General features: G+C 39.3%; 1 protein-coding gene across 3 annotated transcripts in view; it reads left to right on the forward strand.

The window, feature by feature from the left end:
- GRHL2 (grainyhead like transcription factor 2) overlaps window positions 1–24517 on the forward strand; it is a 154566-nt gene that overhangs the window by 37650 nt on the left and 92399 nt on the right. For all 3 annotated transcript variants that reach the window (XM_033126706.1, XM_033126704.1, XM_033126705.1), the window contains exons 2-5: window positions 6263–6458; window positions 13111–13178; window positions 17547–17940; window positions 23577–23632. In XM_033126706.1, the coding sequence (XP_032982597.1) occupies window positions 6291–6458; window positions 13111–13178; window positions 17547–17940; window positions 23577–23632 (686 nt within the window). In that variant the 5' untranslated portion in view covers window positions 6263–6290. The remainder of the gene's footprint in view (window positions 1–6262; window positions 6459–13110; window positions 13179–17546; window positions 17941–23576; window positions 23633–24517) is intronic.

The following is a 24517-nucleotide window of genomic DNA, read 5'->3' on the forward strand; positions in this document are numbered from 1 at the left end:
TTGATCTGAGATGTTTGTTTTGAAATAAATTAGACTATTTTCCTTGTTTAGAAAAAGATAAGATATTCTATTTGGGGACTAGAATTCATACTATCTTAAGATAAAAGGCTGTGTGTGTGTGTGAGAGAGAGAGAGAGAGAAAATAAGATGGGGGAGGGGGAGACTGAGGTAGAGGACCTAGCATAAAATCCTGAGAATTATATAAACGCTTGACTTCTTCTTAAAGTGAGGGTAGTGGCTTGTTCTGGTTGGAAAAAATTCTTCTTTGCTTAAGTCAATGCTGGGATAATGGACAAGAGGTGGGAGAAAGAGTCATGAGTATCAGATCTTTGCTGGTTGAATTTTAGCCTTCCCCTTTGTTTTGCCTCTGGTCTGCATGTAGGTCTGCTTGGCTTCTTAGTGCTGTAGCTCACATTTAAAGAGTTGAAGAATGAATCATCATTTGTTTAATTTAAAGGCGAGAATTAGAAGATGAAAAAAAATAGTTTAAATAGGATCAGTGCTTGTTAAGTTAAATGTACAATTATGCTTCCTAAAATTAAGACAACTTACATTTGTGTAGCACTTTATAACTCACGATCAACTTTATAAATATGCTACAAATTGATTTTATGAAAACATGAAAAATATAGCTCCCTCATCCCTATCATAGTACTTGAAACTCCAACTTATGCTTTAATTTCTCAAAGAATTTCTGTTCACTCATTCAACAAATGTTAATTGAATACCACATATGTGGCAGGAGCAGTTCAAAGTGTTTGTGATATATCTATGAACAAAACAAAGAATGCCAGCTCTTATGGAATGCACATCCTCATGAGGGTAGACAAACAGTGAACACCAAACATAATAAGTAAGAAAACTACAGTGAATGTTAGAAGATGGTGACTGCTAGGAAAGAAAAGATACATTAGAGAGCTGGATAATGGACATCGAAAGTTCTAGAGGGATTGAAAACTCCAGGGTGGGTAGAGCCAGGTCACTGCGTTAAATGGGGCAGTCAGTGTAAGTCTCATTGTGGTGAGATTTGGCTTAGAGGAGATAAGAATTAGCCTTGGGCATTTGGGGAAAGAACATTCCAAGAAGATGAAACAGCTGGAGCCAAGGCCCTAAGGTGGAGACATGGTGACCAGTGTAGCAGGATCAGAATGAGTAACACGGAGAGTATCAGGAGAGGAGGTCGGAGAAGTAAGGGAGGTGAGATCCTGTAGGGCCTGGTAGACTATTGGAAAGTTTTTGACTTCTATTCTGAGGGAAATGGGGGTTGAGCATGGAGTGACATGATCTGATTTATGTTGTAATGGGATTTCTCTGGATGCTGTTTTGTTGAGAATAGACTGGAGGGGAGACGGAGCAATGGTAAAAGCAGGGAGTCTTAGCAGGACTATAAGTTATCTACTGTTGTGTAATTTATTATTGCAAAACTTAGCAGCTTAAATCAGAAAATACTGTCTCACAGTTGCTGATGGTCAGGAATCTCAGAGTAGTTTAGCTGATTGGTTCTGGCTTAGGGTTTCTCATAAGGTTGTAGTTAAGTTCTCATGTGGGGCTATTAATGGATTTAAGCCTTGACTCTGGAGAATCTACTGAGCTCACTCACATGGTTGTTGGTGGTCCTCAGTGCCTCATTAGCTGTTGGTCAAAGCTTCATTTCCTCTCCACAATAGGTCAGTTTGCTTTCCCTGGAGCAATCGAGGGGAGCAGGGGGACGGGGGCGGGGCAGAAAGAGAGAGACAGAGAGAGAGAGAGAGAGAGAGAGAGAGAGAGAGAGAGATTTACCAAGATGGTAGCTTCAGACTTTTATTATGTAATTCTGAAAGTCACTTTTGCCTTGTGCTTTGGTCATATAAAGCAATTCTGCTACAATGTGGGTGGGAACTTGAGGAGGTAAGGATCATTGGGGGCCTCCTAGGACAGAAATTAGGACTGAGGTTTATTCATCTCCAAAACCATCCTCCCCTCAGATTAAGACAAAAATAAAAAGCTCCAAAATAAACAAAACTAAAAAACAACTAGTGCCCTCTTAGGAGTTATGAAAGAAATGGATGATGAGAAACGTATTGAAAGTGGTAATTTGTATGAACACTTCAATGTACTCATTTTTGTTTTGTGGTCCCAAGTGAAATGGACTTATGTCTGGATTTGTTGACTATTACTACACTTAATTTTAGGAGGTGAAGACGTTGTGTGCTAAGTATTATATGCTTCTTTTTAGCAAAGCATTCCTCCATTAGACTCTTGTTAGCGCTGGGGGTGGGGGTATGGTAGCTTGTCTCTGGCAGAGTGATCTGGAGCTTCTCTTGACTTGTTGGTTATGATCTCAGTTGCATGACTGCTCCACCTCTTTCACTACTAAAACTGATGACTCATTTCTCAACTGTTCTCCCAACACCCACAAAATGAAGTAGTGGATTAAAGAAAACAAATGAGGAAAAAAAATTATCTGTGTGATCTAACCCAGCCTTAGCCTTGCTGTGAAATCTTGGGTGCTAATCTAGACTTTTTTCCAAAAAAGGACCAGGAATCTGGTTTATAGTTGTTTGGTTCTGTGTTCGAGGCTACCCAGAATAACATACCTAAAACTACACAAAAGATATTTTAAAAGTCGACCAGAACAGAATTGGAATCACCATTACAAAAGAACCATGATGAAATCAACTTCAGAAAGTGTTCCAAACTTTGGTAAAAGCTGTTATGTAAAAGTTTCCTTTTTTTTCCCCCAAGTCTACATTTTGCTTAGTGGACCAAAGAGACTATTCTGGTTTTATAAAACCAAGCTTTATTGAACAGTGCTTTGTACCAAAGAGATTATAATCTGTGAAGAAAAAATTCAAAGTCATTACAAAGTTAAAGGGAAGAGCATCAAAAGCTCCTATGGCCATCAAAAATGTTAAAAGAAACGATAAGTAAAGTTGTGCTTTTCTAGAATATTTCTTTCCATCGATCATGTAAGGGTTCATCAGCCATTTCATCATAAGGGAAGGGCTGATGAACCTAAATTTATGAGAGAACACTTGTGCTGGGAACAGATGAAATCAGTAATTCAGGAAGCTCAGCAGGAGGGAGTAGGGACTTGAAGAAGGAAGATTCAAGGAAAAATCTCTCCAGTGAATCGGGACACTTCGTAGTGTAAATCAAGAGTTGGCTCTCATCCTTTAGCCTGGCACTTCCTGCTAAACTTTTGGAAAGTAGCCAGTGTTGTAATTAACACCCCCCAGCCCCCAGCAGTATGAGCTTCTCTTAGGCATAAAAGAGAATAAAATCCTCATCTTTTTCGATGATGAGGTCACTGCAAACAATATGAAGCTTCTCATTCCTTCATGTAAGACTGAGCATGTTTAGGAAGTGTACATGATGCCTGAACACTCGTGGGCAATGATTAGTGTTTAGAATGTTCTATCTCACCCTTTAAGCGAAGGCTGTAAACCAGGCATCCAGGGTGGCCCCAAATAAACCGCTGTGGCAGGGGAGGTGGTGGCCCTGCCATAGCATAGGCCCACCCCCTCTGCCTTCTTGGTTGTCTCCAGAGGCCTTACTCTTCCACTTGTAGACTTTTAGGAGTCCACCAACATTTCTGTCTCCAAATCCAACCTTATCCTATATGATTAGAAATTTTTACAACATGAAAATGCTATGTTACTGTTAGACCAAAGTATGTACATTTTTCTAGATGTCTCTCCAAAATGAATACAAATGTGCTCTTTTTGTCAGAAAATTGTTATTCTACGTTACCGAAATATTCTCCACCTTAAAAAATATTTCCCACATCTGCCCATTTCAACATTGAGCAGCACAGCACATTCCTCGCTTCCTTCAAATCTTTGTAGAAACTGGCTCCTCCTTGATCCTCTGCTTAGGGCAGTCCCCTCTCATGTACCCTCAGGACACCATCCATTTCCCTTTCTCACATTCATTGCTCTTGCGGTCCTATCTCTGTCCCACTGGAGAGCAAGCTACGTGGGCTATGGGACAATACCTGTATCCTCAACAATTAGCGTGTGTCTCGTACCTATTGGGCCCTCAAATACTTACGGAATATTGCTAAATGAAAAACTTCATTTTCCCTTTAATTGATAATTGTCTTTAGCACTGGTAAATTATAATCAACTTTACTTGAAACTGGTATATCCACAAACTTTACAGGAACATAGAACAGTGCAGTGATAATAATACCTGTTATTTGTATAGCATGTGTGATTTATAGAACTCTATTTTATCCATTATTTTATTTGATTCTCACAATCACATTGTGAGGTAAGTAGGGAGGGCATTACTATTCTTACTCAAGTCAGGATGCACAAAAAAGCTGAAGCTCAGTGTCCCATCACTTAAGTGTCACCACCTGCTGAATGGTTAGTAAATCCCTTCACCAGGATATTTCTCATTTACTTCCAGAAACTTGATTATACCCCTTTTTTTTTTTTAAATTTTATTGGGGGAAGGGGAACAGGACTTTATCGGGGAACAGTGTGTACTTCCAGGCCTTTTTTCCAAGTCAAGTTGTTGTTGTTTCAATCTTAGTTGTGGAGGGCGCAGCTCAGCTCCAGGTCCAGTTGCCGTTGCTAGTTGCAGGGGGCACAGCCCACCTCCCTTGCGGGAGTTGAACTGGCAACCTTGTGGTTGAGAGGATGCACTCCAACTGAGCCATCTGGGAGCTCAGCGGCAGCTCAGCTCAAGGTGCCGTGTTCAGTCTTAGTTGCCGGGGGCGCTGCCCACTATCCCTTGCGGGACTCGAGGAATTGAACTGGCAACCTTGTGGTTGAGAGCCCACTGGCCCATGTGGGAATCGAACCGGCAGCCTTTGGAATTAGAGCATGGAGCTCTAACCGCCTGAGCCACCGGGCCGGCCCTGATTATACCCTTTTAATCCAATTCATTTGCTATTGGGTTAATATTCTCTTTTTCTTCCTAATCAGTTCTACCACACCACTGGCACAAAGAGTCCAAATCAGGGGCCTGGAGACCATCTAGCCTAGAATTCCAACCTGCTAATTGTGAATTTCTTGCCCCCATTCCCAAATATATCTTACCAATGTCAGCGTCATTTTTCTGACCTTATGCCATGCTTGGCACCATGCCGGCTCATAATGAACCCTCAATTATGGAGACATCACAAAGTGAGCTGTGAGACTATCTACCATTGGAAAGTCCTGTAGGAATGTCAACAAAAAGGGACCTCTCATAGAATGGAATTATCATTGAAGGCCCTTGGTGGCTGAATTTCCATTGATTAACGTAGGTGTTGCATTCACCAGTCCTGTCACTTGTCCATGTCATGTTACTATGAGTGGACAAAGGTGTTACTGAAATACAGAGTCTCATTGTTCCGTCTTGTTTCCATTTCAACGAACAAGTGAAAGAGGGCCAGGAGATGAGTGCCAAAGCCTCTCCATCTCCAGGCTCCTTGACTTCACAGCTGGGGTCCTGACTGGGCAGCTGCTGAGAACTGTCATGGTCTTAGGATATTTGAATCATCACATCCTCCTTAAGAAATTGCAGATTTACCCAAGTTTGGCTTTGTTAGGATTGATAAATGATTCCTCTAGCCCGTTTCTGTCAATGCTCTACTGAAACGTCTACTAAAAATTCTCCAGACACGTTCCTCACTCTCCATGATGATTTTTATAACCTGTAGCTTCTGTGTCATTTAAATATATGTAGTAGGATCCTGTGGCAACATGGATTCATACATTGAGTCTGTCTCATCTCTGTTGTTTCGTACCCTTATTATGCAGCATATCGGCAATATGTCTTGTTTACAAAGTAGCTTATATTGTCTTTTTTAATTAAGAGAGTTTTGGATTGGCCTATAATTCACTAGCCATTTCAAATGTAGAATAAACTTGATAAGATAATTTTTAATAATCATTAATGTATGATTATATTTAATATATTGCACATATTTATCATTAGAACTCAGAGTTAAATGAAACCTACTTCCCCACAAGGTTTAATTCTAGTACTCATTAATGAAGAATAATCAAATAAAATGACTTGGCTCCTAGAATGATTGGATATGGAAAACCAAGTGTGAAGGGGACCAACTTACACTTATACAACCTTTAAAAGGTCATTGTTACTTCTCAGAGAGAGTGAGAAAATAACTCAGTGGCTTTATCAATGCAACGTGGCAGGCACTTTAGTTTTAATCTCCCCTTGTCCTCTGTTCTGGGGAAGTACAAATTCACCGTATCATGTGTGTATGAGTGGGATTAACAACATTTCTCTGATAAGGAACCTCACATATCTCTTGCTTTCACAGTAATAAACGACTGGTGGCCTTAGTGCCCATGCCCAGTGACCCTCCATTCAATACCCGAAGAGCCTACACCAGTGAGGATGAAGCCTGGAAGTCGTACTTGGAGAATCCCCTGACGGCGGCCACCAAGGCAATGATGAGCATCAATGGTGACGAGGACAGCGCCGCTGCCCTTGGCCTGCTGTACGACTACTACAAGGTACATCTGCAGCCCCTCTTCCCTCCTCCTCCTGCCTCCCGGCCCCCCTTGATGGTTGGAAGAAGGGATAGATTCTTTATCCCAGGCCAGAGAGTGAGTAGTATTCGCACTGTCCCTGTGGAATCCAGCCTCTTCCTGTCCTCATTGCCTCCCTGCTCTCCCACTGATGACGCACAACTTCACCACCCACCCAGAGGAAGTCGCTCTCCGTTCACATGCACACGTATTATCTACATATAATTCCTACTTCATGTCATACTGCAAATACTTTCTTGCTGCCATTTTTGCTTTACGATTATTATTTTTGGTGAATATGAAGAATATTATATTGTGTAGCTGTACTATAGTTTAGTCATTGCTCAGTTGTTCGGCATTTAGGTTGCTTTTAGATTTCCATTTCATAAGGAACATTCAGGGTTTCTAGACATTTCAGTTTTGTAAGGAATATTCCAATGAATGCTTTTGAGGTAGACTTTTGCAGCAATTCCAAAACCTAATTTTATTACAACCCAACTGTCTCCATTTGTTTTGATGAGTGCTAAATATTTTGAAAAACCTTTAAGATAAAATGAATGTACTTCACTTATATTACAAAAATACCGACCATATACAGTACCATCAGAATAGGAGTATTTTAGGAAATCAAGCAACAAACAATGGTCTGTCTCAATTACAAAGGATTCTACTTGGTATGACCTGCTCCCTTAGAACCTGTGAAGTGTAAAATATCAACAAGTATTTCCTAAATGAGGAGATTTATTGCCTGCTTTGATTATAAACACCATTGGCTTATGCTGGGAATTGGTATAAAAGAGAGAATGGCGGTGTTTATTTTGCTGGTTGGACACAGAAAACTCTTTATTTTAGAATATGAACTAATCCCCACATCCCCCTCTTCTCCTATCATGAGAAAATCACCCAAGAGGAATAATTTTTCTTTTAGTAAGCTCCAGTCTTGGTTTCCTATTTCCTTCCTGCTTCCTACTTCCTGTTTCCTTCTAGCAGTCTCTACTTTCGCAAGTTGTATTATTCCTTCTCTGTCCTCTAAACCAGTTTTCATGCTTTCCAAAGATCTCCCACCACCACTAACTTTAGGCCTACTCTTTTGCCAGAGTTCCCTACAATTACTCATTCCTTTCCCAGCTTCTTCTCATTTTTCCCATTCAGTCACCCAGGAGGGCTCCCTCTGTGGGAAGATGAATGAAAGCCAAGCCAAGTTGGCCTTATATAAGGTGAAAACAAGGTATGAGTAACTGACAGGGCAGCCCATCCAGGGTGTATTAAATGAGGATATTATTAACTCAAATAAACACATTTTTTATTGTCCTAGAGTGGTAGAGAAATATATGAAAGACATTCCACTGGCACCCTCGCCAGTCTACGCTGACTTTTCCCCCTTACCAAGAAGAGTGCAGTGGGAAGATGAAGGTTTAAAACTCCCAACATGACTCCTGGCATAGTGGCATAGCAAGAGGGACTTTAATGGTGGGGGACTTGGGCTCTAGATGAAAGAATGTTTTAGAGGCTAAACTACATTTCATATAAGTAGGCCAGTTTCCTCCAATGAACAGGCAGGTAGCACCTAAAAAAATGAGTTTGAAAAACAAAGATGGTTTCATGGTAGGCTTTCTTTCTCCTTTTCTTTGTGGTTGTTTTATATTTTTAATTCTTTTCTGACTTAGGAGCTCATTTGAAAAACATGGGGTGAATTCTACATGTTTTGGAGTGAAAAATTTCAAGGTTTGTTGAGGATCGTACAGAACTACAGAATTTATCAAATTAGACTGCTTTGTGTTCTAGGCCATTTGTTGAAAGTTCAGCTTTATTAGACTTTTGTGTTAGTATATAATGTTCAGAAATGGTTTCATCCTTAGGAAGATATCGCAAAGCAATTTTCTTTTATGATTAAAAAAATAGTTAAAATTTGATAGATTTATCAATCTTTAAAATCTAATAGCACACTAAAGTGACCCTGATTCAATCACTTGAGTCATTACAACTTCATTTATAGCTATATTAAAATAATACATTACTTAATAATTTTATGAGGCTTGGAGGAAATATATTAAGATATATTTTGAAGAAATATATTGTTCTATTTTTTAAATAGATTTTATTCCATCCCTGGACATAATTCCATATATCTGTATTAGATGGCAATTATTTTGTACTAATGAAAAAGATGAACATACATCAAAACAAAAATCATTAGTAATTTGTGAAAGCAATATATTTTATTTCCTATAGGCTCAGAGGATAGTTAAGTATTAGTAAATCTGGTACCTGGATTACTTTCCCTCTTGTACATTTTTAATATTTAAAGGAGTTGAAATTACTGCTTTCTGTAAATATTTTGAGATGCAGAGTAGGGAGTTTACATAAAACTCAATTTGTAGCCAAGTTTATAATTCTTTCTGTTGAATCAATATTTTCTGGGACTAATTTATTAATTTAGGTAATAAAATATTTTTCTAAGACTGTGTGAATTAGGCAGTTATATGGCTTCCTTTATTTCATGTAAGTTTTCCTACATTTTTTGCTTAAAACATTAAATATTAAAGAATTAGTCTTGTTTCCAAAAACTCTGTGTCCATATTTTTAAGCCTTAGTTAGCCCTTTGGGTGTTCAGAGTTTATATATGCTGGTGTTAAAGTTATAACAAAGTCAAATTTATTTTGAGGGTAGATCTTTTTTCTGTAGTAAAGTAAAATGTTAATGAGAAGAGATCCTATTTTATGAGGGTGAAGTTTGGGAAGTCATATTATTGTAACAATTCCTGCCACATTATTATTTAAATTCCATAGACTTTTTATACCTCTTTGGAATGCTATTTGATTCTTTTTGTAATATACACACACCATTTTTCCTTACTCCTAAGGTTGGAGTACATCACTCCTCAGGGGACTGTAGTGGGTTTTGTTAGAGAGGAGTGTGTATGACAAAGCCCTCGAGAAATGCTGTTTCCTGTCCTTGGAATCTGGCAAAGGCATGTCTTGGTATAATACTTTATACATTTCGAAGTCTTTTCACCTGTATTTTAAAATTGTCACTATAGGATCATTGCAGTGAAGCCCATCGTGTTTAGTATTTTATAGTTTAGGCAACGGGATTTACTCAAGGTCACAGGTCAATCTTGTACATTTCCTAGTATCTATTTCATTACATTGTCTATATTGGTTTGTAACAGATTACCACAGACTGGGTGGCTTAAACAACAGAAATTTATTTTCTCAGAGTTCTGGAGGCTGGAAGTCTGAGATCAGGGTGCTGGTAGGGTTGGTTTCTGATGAGACCTCTCTTCCTTCCTGGCTTGCAGATGGCCATCTTCTTGCTGTGTCCTCACATGACCTTTTCTCTGTGTGTGTGTGTGTGTGTGTGTGTGTGTGTGTGTGTGTGTGAGTGTGTGTACTCCTGATGTCTTTTCCTCTTGTAAGAACCTCGATCCTGCTGAATTAGGGTCCCACCCTTATGACTTCATTTAACCTTAATTATCACCTAAAGATCCTATCTGCAAATATGGTCATATTGGGGATGAGAACTTCAACATATGAACTTTGGGGTCACACAATTTCGTCTATAACTCTATCCACCTCTAAAGCATGCCTTTTTTTGAACTCATTTGAAATGGGTTCAAATTTTTAAAATATACATTTAAAGCTACTTAGATGATATTTATTGTAAAAATAACCAAATTGCTAGAATCTTTCATAATTTAGGGACTCAAATACTACTAGGCCAGTTTTCTATCCAGTTCAAGCGACTTACCAAGAGCAGCTCGAAAGTCAAGTGCGACCTTTTGATGAATTTTGAGTATGACAGAAAAACATGACAGATTCCATTAGTTAGTTATTTTTCAAAGTGGTTTGACTTACTTTATCTCACTTTATTTTCCCCCAGTGGAGCTGGTGGTTCATAATTATGATTCCAGCTCTAGTGAAAATATGCTTTCCCGGCCAATTATTTTCCATCTCTTCTGTTGACCTGGTACTGCTGGAAATCAGTTTGTTGGTTTGTTTGTCCATCCATAAAGCCATCCATCCATCCATCCATCCATCCACAGATATTCACTAATTAGCTGTGACCTTCCAACAATGGTAATAGATATCATGGGGGTGGATTGAATATCCAAAGACAGATGGGACCCAACTCAACACCTCAGGGTGGTCACACTCCTACAAACCTATAACCACAATGAGAGGTAGTAAGTGTTGTAAAAGGTATATGCTCCAGGAGCTGTGAGGAAAGTGTGACATTTTCCTAGAGAGTACAGGTTTTCCAGAGGAAGCAGTTCCTACTCCATTGGGAAGCAGAGGAGGGTTTGTCAGGTAGACCGATGAAGAGAGAGCATTTCCAGCAAAGGGAACAGGAGATGAGAAAACATGAGGTCTGAATTCCAGGTTGTTTTCAGTGGAAACCAAGTAGTCAGTGTTGCTGAGCTGTGGGAGGTGAGCTGTGGGAGGTGACTGAAGCAGATAGGTAAAGATTGGTCAGGGAGGGGGTAGCTCACTCTGCAAGAGGGCAGGCTGGTGGGCTGGGCTGTATTCTCTGAAAAAGGTGCCCAGGGCTAGGTGCGTGCCTTGCTTTTTGCTGGATGAATGAGCGAATAAATGATTTAATACATATTCATAAGCTATTTAATTTTTCAAAAGTGTTTATTTCAGATGTGGACATTTAGATAGGACTTGAAGTATGCTCACAAATTAGCCTGGAGAAGGCATAGGTAGGGTGGAGCAGGGGAGAGGGGGATGCTGCAGGCAGAGAGGGCTTTGTGTGCTGGCCATGCTTTGAGAAGGAGCGTTGCATGGTCAGAGATGCAGTGTGGCTGTACTCATGCATGGCAGTGATGGGGCCACCCAAGCTGAGGTGGGAGACTTTCTGGAGGCCATGTTCCTGAGAATAATGGGAAGCATTGAAGAGTTTTATGTAACAGTATAATGGGACCAGACTTGCATTTTTAAGATCACTCTGGATCTTAATGAATCTAGAATTGATTTGCAGGGACTAAGTGAAGGAGTGACCATTAGGAGGTTGATGCAGCAGCCCAGGAAGAGATGTTAGAGGCGGAACCAGGAGGTAGGCATCCAGAGAGAAGTAGATGGATTTAAGTCACATGGGATTTAATGTAATGTCATTAAGTCTCATTCCTATTATAGCATGGATCAAAATTTCATTTTTAAGGCTGAATAATCTATGTGTGTATGTGTGTGTATCTATATCGATCTATATCTATATAATCTCTATCTCTATCTCTATCTCTATCTCTATATATTTCTCTCTACATATTACATTTTGTTTATCTGTTCATCAGTACATGGACATTGGGGTTCTTTTCACCTATTGGCTATTGTGAATAATGCTGTTATGAACAGGGGTGTGCTGGGTACTGAAATTTTCTATCTTCAATAGATGATAGGAAGTATGTTTTATTCATCTCATTCTATCTGGAGCTTACCCGGTGCATTGTAGACTGACATGTGAATGAAGGACTTACAATTGATTTATTTTTGTTTAACAAATATTTATAAAGTATCAAACAATCTAAATGCTTAAAAAATTTATTCATTTAACTTTACTAAAAACCCTGTGAGGTATAAAACTACCAGTAAGCCTGTTTTATACATGAGGGAAGTGAGGCAGAGTTTAGTTAGAGCTGGAGATTTGAACCCAGACAATCTGGTCTAGGTCTCGACTCTTAGCCACCCGGCTATGTTGCCTCCCTGGTCCAGCGACTTGGCCTGTATATATATTCAGATGAGTGGAAACCATGAGAGTTGCTAGGGGAATTCAGAAGAGGGATGCTTCTCATAAATGTTCTTTTTTGTCAAAATAGTGGTACAAGGGAATTTGGCTGGAAGAACAAAACAGAACAAACCTCCCCAAATTATATAAGCAACCAAACAAATCCAAACCTATTATTCCCATGTTTGAAACTATGGCAAAGATATGCAAAAAATTCAAGCTGCAGTAGGGTGATTAGATGATGGTCAGAAATGCAGCTGATGGGGGTCCCCCTTCTCTCAAGTAGTACTTTTTCAGTAGTCTTTCAGGCCATGTGTTGGCATTGTGGCTGTGAAGACAATAATGAAAGTGTATTGGAAGAGAAATTGTGGAAGCAAGTCTTTGAGCTATGGAGGGAGAGTGAGTAAAGGGTGGTCCAGGTATATCAGAGGCTGCTCTCTCACTGGACAGTGCAGCCCCATGCTCCCCTTCATGTCAGTGCCCGAGGTCCCTCATCACAGTGGAGGGTCAGTCCCTGTTCCTTAACAGGATGCTTGTTGTAACTCCAGGATGTTTTCTGTTTGCTCCAGGGCACAGATGTTTGGATTCACCCCCCACTCATAGTGTTCCATTCCTCCATCTACTCCCAAGGTGGGGAGGGCTCAGGAGTCGCCCAGGGCCAGGGAGAGTGGGCCGTGTCCGCAGTGCACAGCAGAATCACGACTGTTGTGGTCCTTTGTTTAGCATCACCCCTTTTGTCTGATGAACTGTTATTGCCACCTATTTAACCTTTGACCATCTTCTGGCTATAGCAAATCTGCCACCTTCTGGAGAACATTCCATCTTGGTTTCTTTGCTTATGCTGGTATCTAGCTCTGCACATTGTCATGGTTACATCTATGTAAGTCTGACTGATTGTTGCTGATGTTTCCAGGTTCCTCGAGACAAGAGATTGCTGTCTGTAAGCAAATCAAGTGACAGCCAAGAAGACCAGGACAAAAGGTAGGTACAGTGTTACGTACAGTATTATGCCTGGCTCCCAAAATAACTCTTGTTCCATGTTTTTTGAAAACAACAGTATTAAACTATAATTTTTGTTGAGAGGAGGTGGGGTCAAGAAACTGTCCTTTGGAGTTTGGACCCAAACTGGATCTCTTAGTAGGGAGAGCAAATTGCAGTTTTTGGTTGTTATCCAAAGGGTCTTCCAGCAGGCTCTTGATACACTACACTCTTCCAAGGAGTCTGAAAATGCCCCTAGTTAGAGGTGGTATGTTGGCGACAGTGCCCTGCTGGGGTGAGCTTTTCTGTCAATCCCATGGCTGGATAACTGGGATCAGGTCCTTGAGTGGATGAGACACTTGAGACTGCTTTTGATGAGGGGAGAGGAAGGAAGCAGGGCCCTTTCTCAGCCCAGGGAGGAAGCCCTGGGTAGTAGTCAAAACTGTTAGGGTACAGGGGCAGGAGATCATTATGTAACACCCCTTTACTGCAATCCTGAAATAAGAACCAATTGGAAAACAAGACATAGTCAGACAGATTGAAATTAAAAAGGAAAAAAAAAATCAGTTTTATATCTCATGAAGCCAATTAGATAATTTGATTTTGAATCCACAATTTGTAACATTTTAGTCCTGCCTCGGATTCGCTTGCTTAGTCATGTAATCCCAGGTAGGACTTCAGGCCTCCCTGAAGGGACAGACCACTTGTGACATGGCAGGGGTGACTAGAGTGTCCCCACTCTTTGGCCAAGGTGATCCAGACATAAAGAGGAAACCAGAAGGGACTGAATCACCTTGCTCAGCTACTTCTCCCAAACTCACCAATCAAATATACCTCTTCCCCTTCAGAGGGATGGAGATGCCGCAGTGCTTTTCTATGGAAGGCTTTTTTTTGGTTTCTGTTTTTTCAAATTTGGAAATATGAAGCCAAGAGAAATGAAATCCCCTGCTAAGCACATATGTCAGAATCTCACGTGGCCTTGATAAGAACTGCTTATGACATTATGATCTTGTTATATGACTAGCAGTAGGGGCCATGCCACCAACCAGCAGCTCTGGGCTACGTGTATCACCTCCAAGGCACACCCCAGCAGAAGATTAAGCCTGTCTGCATCTGATTTGCAGTTCCACAGGGATCTTCTGATGCTCCATACTGCCCTGGGGCCCTGGGCCCTCATTGGTCGCAGTGATGACAGGGAGAAGGAGGCTGATACTCTTCAGGTCCTGTAACTTTTCTTCCACCTAGCCAGTATTTATTAAGCTAAGCATATGCTGTCTGCTGAGTCCTATACCAGCAATCATAGAGGGGTCAGGGAAAAACAAATCTAAGATGTGTACTCTGTCTGCATTCTAATAGACAAAAGAGGCCATGTTTTCTTAAAGCATCTTTTAGAACACCATGAAAGAGTGACAGCCGCTCATGGTTATTTTTGTGATTTCAATGGAGCATCTTTTAAAACAGCCAGCTGAGGTGTAGGCAAAACCACCTTGTATAGACTAATTATGACCTAGTTGAGTCTGATTCAGTGTAATTTGGAAGGATGTCGTTAGCTCTGCAGTGCATTCATAAATTAAAGTGCCGTGTGCTAACATGATATTACAACTGTATACAGAAATTGCTACTTTGAAAAGTAGAATCTCAAAGACATGATCCAAAAATTTTAAAAATGTATATTTAATGCACCGTTCTTAGCATTGCAATTTTTCTCATTTTATAATATTTTGTTCAATTTTAAATTCTATTGCAGGTGAGTCAGTATCTCACAATTCTTATTTTGTTCTAATTATCTATTTTTTGAATGTCTTTCTGAAGTTCTCTAGCATCAGCTTCGAAAGCCTGTTCTACAGAGGCATAGTTACACATTATGGTGCTCAGTCAGTTATCTCCTTGTCATATAGTAATAACGAATCAATAGATTTATATAACTCTATAATTTGCTTATTTATTTGTTTATAAGAACACCCCAAGTCTTTTGACTTGTGTTTCTTATTTCGAATTCGGGTCTTTTTGCATGAATTAAAGAATTAAGAAATTTGGACTAAGCAGGACTCTAACTAAAGCGCAGTTGGTTAACTTTGAACATTTTGGCAAAGACAATAAGACTGCTTGTGCAAAAAGCCCAGAAGCTTGGAAACTGGGTAATTGCTTTGGTAGCTAATCAATGTAGACTAATCCTTCTACACCCAATTTGCAGGACATTATCTACAAGTAATAGTTAATTCTCCACAAAAGGGCCTGAGGTAAAATGAGTTTCAGAAATTCTGGGTTCCAATTGAACAGGTGAAAGAACACTTGGGGGGCCTTTACCCTATTCATGATGTTTGTGACCCATCAGGGTGGTCTTGTTATGGCAATGTTTTTTTGTTTTCTTTTAATGCTGATTTTATCGGGCACTCCTTTCTTTGAGGAACATCTATTAACATTCCATGCAATGTTCTAAATAATGGGGTTTAGGAAATGCAGATATAAATGGGTGGTCTGGGTTTTGGCATCCTACAGATAACTGGATACAGATTAAACATCGTTTGTAAATTTTCGCTGTGTCTTATATACAGATTCACTGATTGATTTGGCCCTGAAAGCAGGTTATTACTTAAAGCCAGAATGTTTGTAGACTTGAGATTTTATTCTTTAAAGGATTATTTTCTAGAATGATTCCTACAGATATGTGACAGACCCACAGAAGTTTAGATATTTTTCTGTTGGCTTTGTTCATGTGGAGCCATTCTTTCCTCAAGCTTCACTTTGAAGTTTTATCTGAAAAAAAATCAAAGTTGAAATGCCAAGTTCTGCTTGAGAGTTAGGCAACCTCTGAGGCTAATGGACTTCCTTTACAGAGAGGAGCCAGGAGAACGCAATTCTTGGAAGAACCAATTTTATTAGAATATTTCTCTCCATGAGAGATGCCGATAAACTCTAGAAGGAACATGCTAGTTTAAGAAAAGCAGACATTCGAGACAGGGCTCCATGCAAAACATATATTTTCTCTATATCCATCAGAATAATCCATAAATAAGTGAGAGGTGGCCCCAAATTTTATTGACCACAGGGACTTCGCTAGTAAAATCATTTTGTTATCAATACTAATCTTCCATTAATGAGTCTCTTTGCTTCTGCTCTCTCCCAGAATTCCTTATTATAAGTGAAAATATTTCACCCTAGCCGAACAAGAATTACTTTTCTAAATCCTCTCCTTGTGTTTTGTACCAGCTAGGATGTCTGCGAGCTGAAAGATCTTGTTTACCCAGTTACAGTACTTCTTCAAGCCCCCAAAGTAATTCAATGCTAAGGATGCCAATAAGCTTATGTTATTTCTTAATTTAGTGAAAATATTTTAATGATAAATTTTTATTGTGTTATTTTTCCTAGAATTTCTAAATTTTGAGTTTAGCGTACATAACAGTGAAAAATATCCTTCCCACCCCCTTCAAATTGCCATGTTAGTTTTCCTCCCTCATTTTTAAAAAAGCTGTTTTAAAATGTTTTCTTTTAAAAGTTTTCAAACATATACTGAAGTAAAGAGGATAGTATAGTGAACCTCCAAATACCCATCCCGTCCTCCAGGTTCAGCAGTGAACCTTTTTGTTACACCTGCTTAATCTCTACCTTTTCCCTCTTTCTCTTTTTTTTTCTTTATTGTGATGGTATTTAAAGTAGGTCCCTGGCATCATGTCATTTTACCTCTAACCACTTATGATTTGGATCTCTAAAAAAATAGGACATTTTATTACATAATCAAACTCCTGATCACACCTAACTAAATTACAGTAATATATTTCCTTAATATCACTTAACTCCCAGTTCACATTCAATTGCCTCAAAAATCTCTTTGCTGCATAATGCCTCTTTGGTTTGCTCAGATCAGGATCCAAACAAGATCTACTCATCATATTTAATTGTTATGCCTTTTAAATCTTTTTAAATCTAGAACGAGTCTCCTGCCCTTCTTTTTTTCATGCCTCTGACTTATTGAAGAAACCAGGTCAGTAAGATGTGTTACATTCTGGTTTGTCTGATTGCTTCTTTTTGATATTGTCTAAGTCTTTCTTCTAGCTCGTGTATTTCCTGAGAGCTGGAAGTTAGATATAAAAGGCTTGCTTAGATTTAAGGTCTTTTTTTTTTTTTTTTTTGTAATAGCACTTTATAGGCGGGGCTGATTGCATGATACCATGAGGTACACATGTGTATTATAGTTGTCTTCTAGTGATGCAAAGATCTGTTGCATCCCATTGTCAAGTTCACCATCAATCTTTTCTCTAATAACAGCATTCACATTCACTGATTATTGCCTGCATCAGTTATTTTATGAAGAGTCGCAAAATGGTGATTTTTCTAATTCTACCGTGTTGCGGGGTGGGTTTCAACACACAGAAACTGTCTCGGCACCGGTGAAGCCCAGAGTAATGTGAGTGGAGGAGAAAACCGAGTGCAGGTCCTAAAGACCGTTCCAGTGAACCTTTCCCTAAATCAAGACCATCTTGAGAATTCAAAACGGGAACAGTATGGCACAAGCATCCCCGAGAGCCCTGCCATCATCCCTGTGTCAGGAATCACGGTTGTGAAAGCTGAAGATTTCACCCCGGTTTTCATGGCGCCGCCTGTGCACTACCCGCGGGAAGATGGTCAGGAGCAGCGTGTGGTTATCTTTGAACAGACTCAGTACGGCGTGCCATCCATGGCCAGCCACAGCTCCTACCTCAAGGATGACCAGCGTAGCACCCCGGACAGCACTTACAGCGAGAGCTTCAAAGACGGAACCACAGAGGTGAGTCGGAACCCAAACCCAGAACCACCAGCTATTTTTTTCTTCTTCTTCTTCTCTATTTGCTTCTTAAGTGGGGTGAATGAATTCAACTGTGAGTTTAGAGTTATTTTAAAAATTGTGTTTGTTGGTATCTTTCATTATAAACAGGTTTTAGTAAACCATTGGTCTAGGTGTGTGGAGGAATATTTCTTTTTTTTTTTTTGGCTCTTAGATGAGAGATTCTTTTGTTTTAATTTTAGTCTTAAAATTAAATGTTTATGAGGAATGAAGAGACGTTTGTGTGGAAAATTCCTACTTTGTAAAGTTTTCACCTTGATCTCATCTAGTTTGTAACCTTCCAGTGGTAGCTAAAGATGTTGCTGGCCCATTCTTTTTTAAAACAATACTACTCTTTGTGACCTTGTCTGATTGAATACTCAGGAAAGAATATGTATTTTCAATAATCAAGTGTGTATGTGTGTATATATATGTATATGTATACTTTATACCTTATAGAGACAACATATTCTTCTCATGTGCCCATAGAATTTACAGAAATAATGATCTCTTCTTGCTTTTTGTTTTGAAATCACATGTTTTAAGTGCACAGTTTGAAATTGTAGGTATTGTATACAATTGTGTAGCCAACACCAGAATCAATAGAAAGTGCCGTCACCCTACAAGTTCCCTTGACTCCCCTGAACTTGAAGCCCTCTCCCCCCCTGCTCTTGCAAGCACTAATCTGCCTTCTGTCAGTCTAGTTTTGCTTTTTCTAAAATTTCATACAAATGGAATGATAGAAAGTATAGTTGTCTGTGTTGTCTTCTTTCACTTAGTATAATATTTTTGAGATTCATCTGAGTTGTTGCTTGTATTAATAGTTTATTTTTTTTATATTGCTAAGTAGTATTCCATGGAAAGTATGTATCACAATTTATGATATATAATTATCAGTTGCTATATATTGTGGATCATCTCTCCAATTTTTGACTTAAAATTCAGGTCAGCTTCTTCAACGTTGAGGTGCAGTGTCTCTGCCTTTGAGATGATTGTCTTTGGCTTCCCATGTTTTTCAGTCCTGCACCAATACAACGGCAGCAGGGGCAAACCTGTGGTTTCTAATTTCCTAAAGAGGAGGGAGGGTTGATGGCAGCATGCCAAATTTTTGCAGCCTCCTGTTCATTTAGTTGCCACTGGGACAAAATGCAGCTCCCTGAGGTTGAGATTGCATCCCTAAAGAATAATATTTAAAAATAATAAACATTTAATGGTCACATACTATGTGCTGCGCATCATTCTAAATGACATATACTCGTTTGATCCTTACAAAACTCCTCTGAGGGCGTTACTGTTATCGTCATCTCCATTTCCCAAATGAGGAAACTAAGGTGCAGAGAGCATCAGTATAGCCACGGACTACCGCAGTTAGTGGGAGAGCTAGGGCTCGTTATGAGCTGTGTCCTCCAGGCCCCACGTACAGAACCAACGCCTCTACTCTCTCGGAGAAACTGTCTGGGGTCTTCTAGTCTCAGTAGTTCCATGCTTCAAACAGTGATTCACCCACTTGTGTTTTTTTTTCATCTGAGCGTCCTTTATGTCATTAGGTATTTCTTACCTTTCAGATGGGGAGAAGAGAAACAAAAAGGACTAGCTTTCTGAAGCGTTGGTACAAAGTCAGGGTTGACAACTTACACTAGCAGCCCTTCCGTTGCTGGCACCAATCGTTCCTGAGTACTTGCTGTATTCTATGAAATCAGGAAATGGGCAGAGCGAGACATGATAAATTCCCGACTGTTAAGAGGACATTGTATTTCTTGGGCTCTGTTAGCTTTATAATCAAACTTTCAATGTCCTTGTTAAAAAAGAAAAGAAAAGAAAAGAAAATGTTCTTAAGGTTAGTGCCCATAGCTTTCTGTGCTGTATTCCTTAACATAGTTAGCAAACCTTTTTTTTTTTTTTTTTTGAACCAAGCAAGGGATTTGTAGGGTCTTTGGTATTGAATATTTGATTTGCCCTCAAGCAGCCAGGGGTAGGTACTTCCTTAGGAAAAGCAAATCACTCCACATGGGAATGTGAAGTGCATGCTTTTTCATTAAAGGGTTGCCACTGATATTTTTCTCCCATGGTGTAGAAATACTCCATTAGTCACAGAAGAGTCCATGGATGTGGTCCAATGTCAACGGAACCATCATGCTATTTGAGGGATGTGTTATCAGTTGTGTCGTGTTGTAGATAAAGAGTCTTGTGAAAGGAAGCTATTGTATAATATTTGGGTTTTATTTTGAGATGCATGAGAAAGTAACTTACCAGAAACTAAATGTGAAGATTATTCCCACTGAATTTGGAATATTTGGATATTTTAGCTGCTCTGGAAATCAGTGTTTACATTTCATGTTATATTTCAATTTGATGTGAATTAAATGGAATGCTTTCTTATGATCTTTAGCTATGGCATTGCCTACAGGTTATAAGATTAGGTGAGCTCAGAGTAATTTCACTAAGGAAAATTTGTCTACGATCTAGTACTTCTTTTAGACAAACTCTTAAAATGTCCAGGACCCACATTGAATTAGAAAGTTTCATTTGCTATCAGGGACTGATTCATTTCTCTCTCTCTCTCTCTGTGTGTGTGTGTGTGTGTGTGTATGTGTAGTGGTATCAGGAATGGAGTAGTTTGGTCCAAATGATTAAGAAGTGTGCATCCAATCACAGTAAGATGATGTTGGCTGTCTGCCTGCCTTTTGGCATCCTACAAATTATATTAAAAGGTTTCCAAACACTTGTGGAAACTTGGTAACTGTAAGCAGATGGCCCAAACATTTTGGTTCTAATTCTTTCTTTCTTTCTTTTTTTTTTCAATTGGGGAGTATTGGGGAACAGTGTGTTTTTCCAGGACCCATCAGCTCCAAGTCAAGTGGTTGTTTTCAATCTACTTGTGGAGTGCACAGCTTACTGGCCCATGTGGGAATCGAACTGGCAACCTTGGTGTGATGAGCACGACGTTCTAACCCACTGAGCCAACCTGCCGCCCCGGTTCTAACATTTAATACTAAATTATTTAAGGCCATGTGACCCATCAATGTGATCAGGTCTCATAAAGGATCGTGATATTTTCCAAGTGGACTCTACATTTATTTTTTTTTAAATTACAAAAATTGTAACAGAATTAAGGAAAAAAAATTAAACTTGAAAACAGTAATTCTGTTTCTGTAACATATCAACTATTTTTTTCCACAGTTCTTGTTCATATACAATCATATATATTTTTCACAGTTTTTGTTCACATACAATCATAGTTATTGGAGTAAGATTCTTTATTTCGATCAGCCTACAGTGGACAGTCTCTTAGTGTCTCAACAGCTGAGTATATCACACCTTTTCATATCACCTGGGGGATTAGAACTATAGGATTTATAAGCCCAGTATGTTTTAGTAGGCCAGCCTGTCCTCAGGCTGCAGAGCTCTATGTCATGGACAATAAATTCATTCAAGGCCATCTTTATTAATACTGTTCCACCATGTGTTTTTAAGGGTCAGTGCATATTCCTTCAAAGAAGACCTTGGAAACGTATCTCCTCTATCTTTAAGTCACTTCCTTAAATTCCTTTTTCATCATGTTACCCTCCTACTCCAACATTTCCTAATTCTTAACAAACTAAGTGTAAATACTTTTTCATAGATCAGCCCTATACAGTAGAACTTTCTGTAACAATGGAAATTTTCTTTCAGGTTATCCAATATGGTAGCTACTAGCTGCATGTGTCAAGTTACTATTTGAAATGTGGCTGGTTGACTGCGGAACTGAACAAAAATGTTTAATTTAATTCTAATCGACTTCAGCACATGTGGCTAGAGGTTACTGTATTACACAGTGAAGACCTAGATTTTCAGGTCCTCCCTTCATGATTAGGTGAGGCCTGTGTCCTTGGCTCTATCGTGTACCACATTTTTACCTATCATTTTGTCTTTAATCATGGTGGTCCTCTCTCACCTGGATTACTTCCTCTCATTTCTTCAATTAATCCAGGTTCTCTTTAGCTTCCAGGGGTCGGAGCAAAGTTCACAATCTCCCTGAAGTCTTACTATAATTTTGCTCATCTTTCCTTCCTGGTAATGCCCATTCTGTACTTTTCCAGTGAGAACACCTGAATGAATGAATAAATGAATGAATGATTCAACAAAGACTTTCATATGTAGTCATTTGCGGTATTTTAGTTTCTTTTGTTGTTGTTGTTTTTCATGTAAATGTATCTATCCCCTCAACCAGTTTTTGTCATTCTCAGGAAAGGACAGTGTCTTACATATTTTCTGTATTTCTCCTGGCATCAAGTAGATGGTGAGGTCCCAGAAAAATTCCTATTAAGTGCTTTGCTGATAGATTGATTATAAAAGAAACATAAATCTGACTCTTTGATCCTCTGTCATGATTACCGAACCAATCAACAGTATTTGTGAAATGTTCCTAGGATGCATTTGGGTAAACTTTGAAGGGCAAACAAACTATCTTCTTGGATTCAAGACTGGATAGAAATAAGGATCATATAAACTGTGATCTAAGGGTGTACTGAATTCTAGAGATGGTGGCTAAGGAATGTGAAACAAGTTTGGAAAATAACTATGAGCAACCCTTTCCTGAGAAGGAAACCTTTGAACTGCTGGCCAAAGAATAGAAGTTTATGGCAGAGAAATGAGAAGCAGGAACATTGCTTTTTGGAAAGAGACACTTGAAAAAATGTTGCAGTGGAAGAAGGACCAGGTGTTGTGTGGTCAATCAAGTGTTTTTTCATCAATATTCTCTTATATTCATTTTAGGATCAAGAGCTAGGGCTTTTGTGCACATCTTTTAAAAAAGTTCTAAAATGTAGCAATGGGCATTTTACTAAATATACTAAATATACAACAACTCAACGTCTCTGGACTCAAGCTTTTTCACATGTAATACTAAGACTTAGAGTTTCCCCCAAAAACTTACAGTGTTGTGACAATGAAGATCTTAGAGAAGGGCATGGAATATGGTCAAGCTATTACCATATAATAGAATTCAATACACATATATAGTGCTGACTATGTCCCAGGCGCTGTTCCAGTACTTTACCTCTATTAGCACATTCAATCCTATTCATAATAGATAGGCATGTTACAAATGGAGAAAATATGGCACTTCTGTCAGTTTTGACAGGTAGCGGGCAAAAGAGCTAGAACTTGACCCCACACAGTCTCACTCTAGAAACTCTGCTCCTAACCACTCTGCTGTACTGCTTGTGCTATGATGTGTGGTTTCTCTATAATTAGTGTTCCATTAACTCAGAATTTGTTACTTTGGAATAATTGTTAGAGATAATGGAAGAGGAGTCTTACATGTTTGAAGAAACAGTTTCAGTACCTACACACACTTTAAGAACACCTGCAGACATGTGAATAATGTACAAAATACAAATGCATTTTCTGTTGAGTGTAGTTCTTGTTGTGGAGGTGACCTGCATGTTCTATGCACAAATGGCAACTATTTTCACTGTAGTTGGAAACATAATACCAAAAGTGTATAATTTTCTTTTCTAAAGTGAGGATAAAGCAGTTTGGATACATTTATCGCTTTTTTTATTTGTCACAATGACTCACCTATTTGTTTTAATTTCGATCACTTTAAAATTTTGCAGAAATTTCGGAGTGCTTCAGTTGGGGCTGAGGAGTACATGTATGACCAGACATCGAGGTAGGTTATCAGATGCTCCTGGAAAATGATGAACTGATGACCCTTTAAATGTACTCCCAAGTTATACTTTTAAACCTTTTTTCTCTTTATACTTTTGCTGAACAATTTTATTTGCTTCTGTCTTCAATTCTTTCCTTTGCACAAATGATTTCTGAAAAATTACTATTTCCAGTCTTGACCAATTTCCTGAGGCCTCTACCCTGTCTTTGTCCTTCTGTTGACCAGACATCCCTTCTTAGGTGTTCTTCTGAACCTCAACATTGTGCCCCTCCACCCAACATGTACATAATGGAACTCTTTATCTTTCTTTTCCTCTTCTTTCCTTCCTTCTCCACTTCTTTCTCATCTTGTCTTCTGCTTTTATTTTCTATTGTGGCAAATGATGTAACCACCCTCCTAGTCACCCGCTCAAGAGGTGGAAGGGTCTGCCTGCCTTCCTGTAGTACTTTCGCATCACTTGCCCAGTGCTGAGTGTCCTGTTCTACCTGTTTTGTCCCTTCCAACGTACTCTTGTCATTTTCTCCTGAACTGTTGCCATATAACTGATCTCCCCGCCAACACTTCCTCTCTCCTTCTGTTCCACTTTGCACATATCTAACTACCAGGTAGCCCACACGCCAGTGCCTTCCATGTGTCAGCAATGTGATAGGGATTAGGGATAAAAGGTAACCTCTCCTTGCAAAAGACCCTTACACTTTTGGAGGAGACAAATGTGATGACAGACAAATTGCAGTACATTTGCTCAGTGATGAGTCCTGCTACAGAAGTACACAAACAGAAAGCTGATAGGACCTGCAAACCTGGGTAAGGCTGAGGGTGGGTGGCAAAGCTTCACAGGAAATGGCACTAGAGCTGGCTCTTGAAGGATTAGCAGCAGCAGTAGTT

Source organism: Rhinolophus ferrumequinum, chromosome 14, assembly GCF_004115265.2.
Source record: "Rhinolophus ferrumequinum isolate MPI-CBG mRhiFer1 chromosome 14, mRhiFer1_v1.p, whole genome shotgun sequence".
Classification (NCBI taxonomy): Eukaryota; Metazoa; Chordata; class Mammalia; order Chiroptera; family Rhinolophidae; genus Rhinolophus; species Rhinolophus ferrumequinum.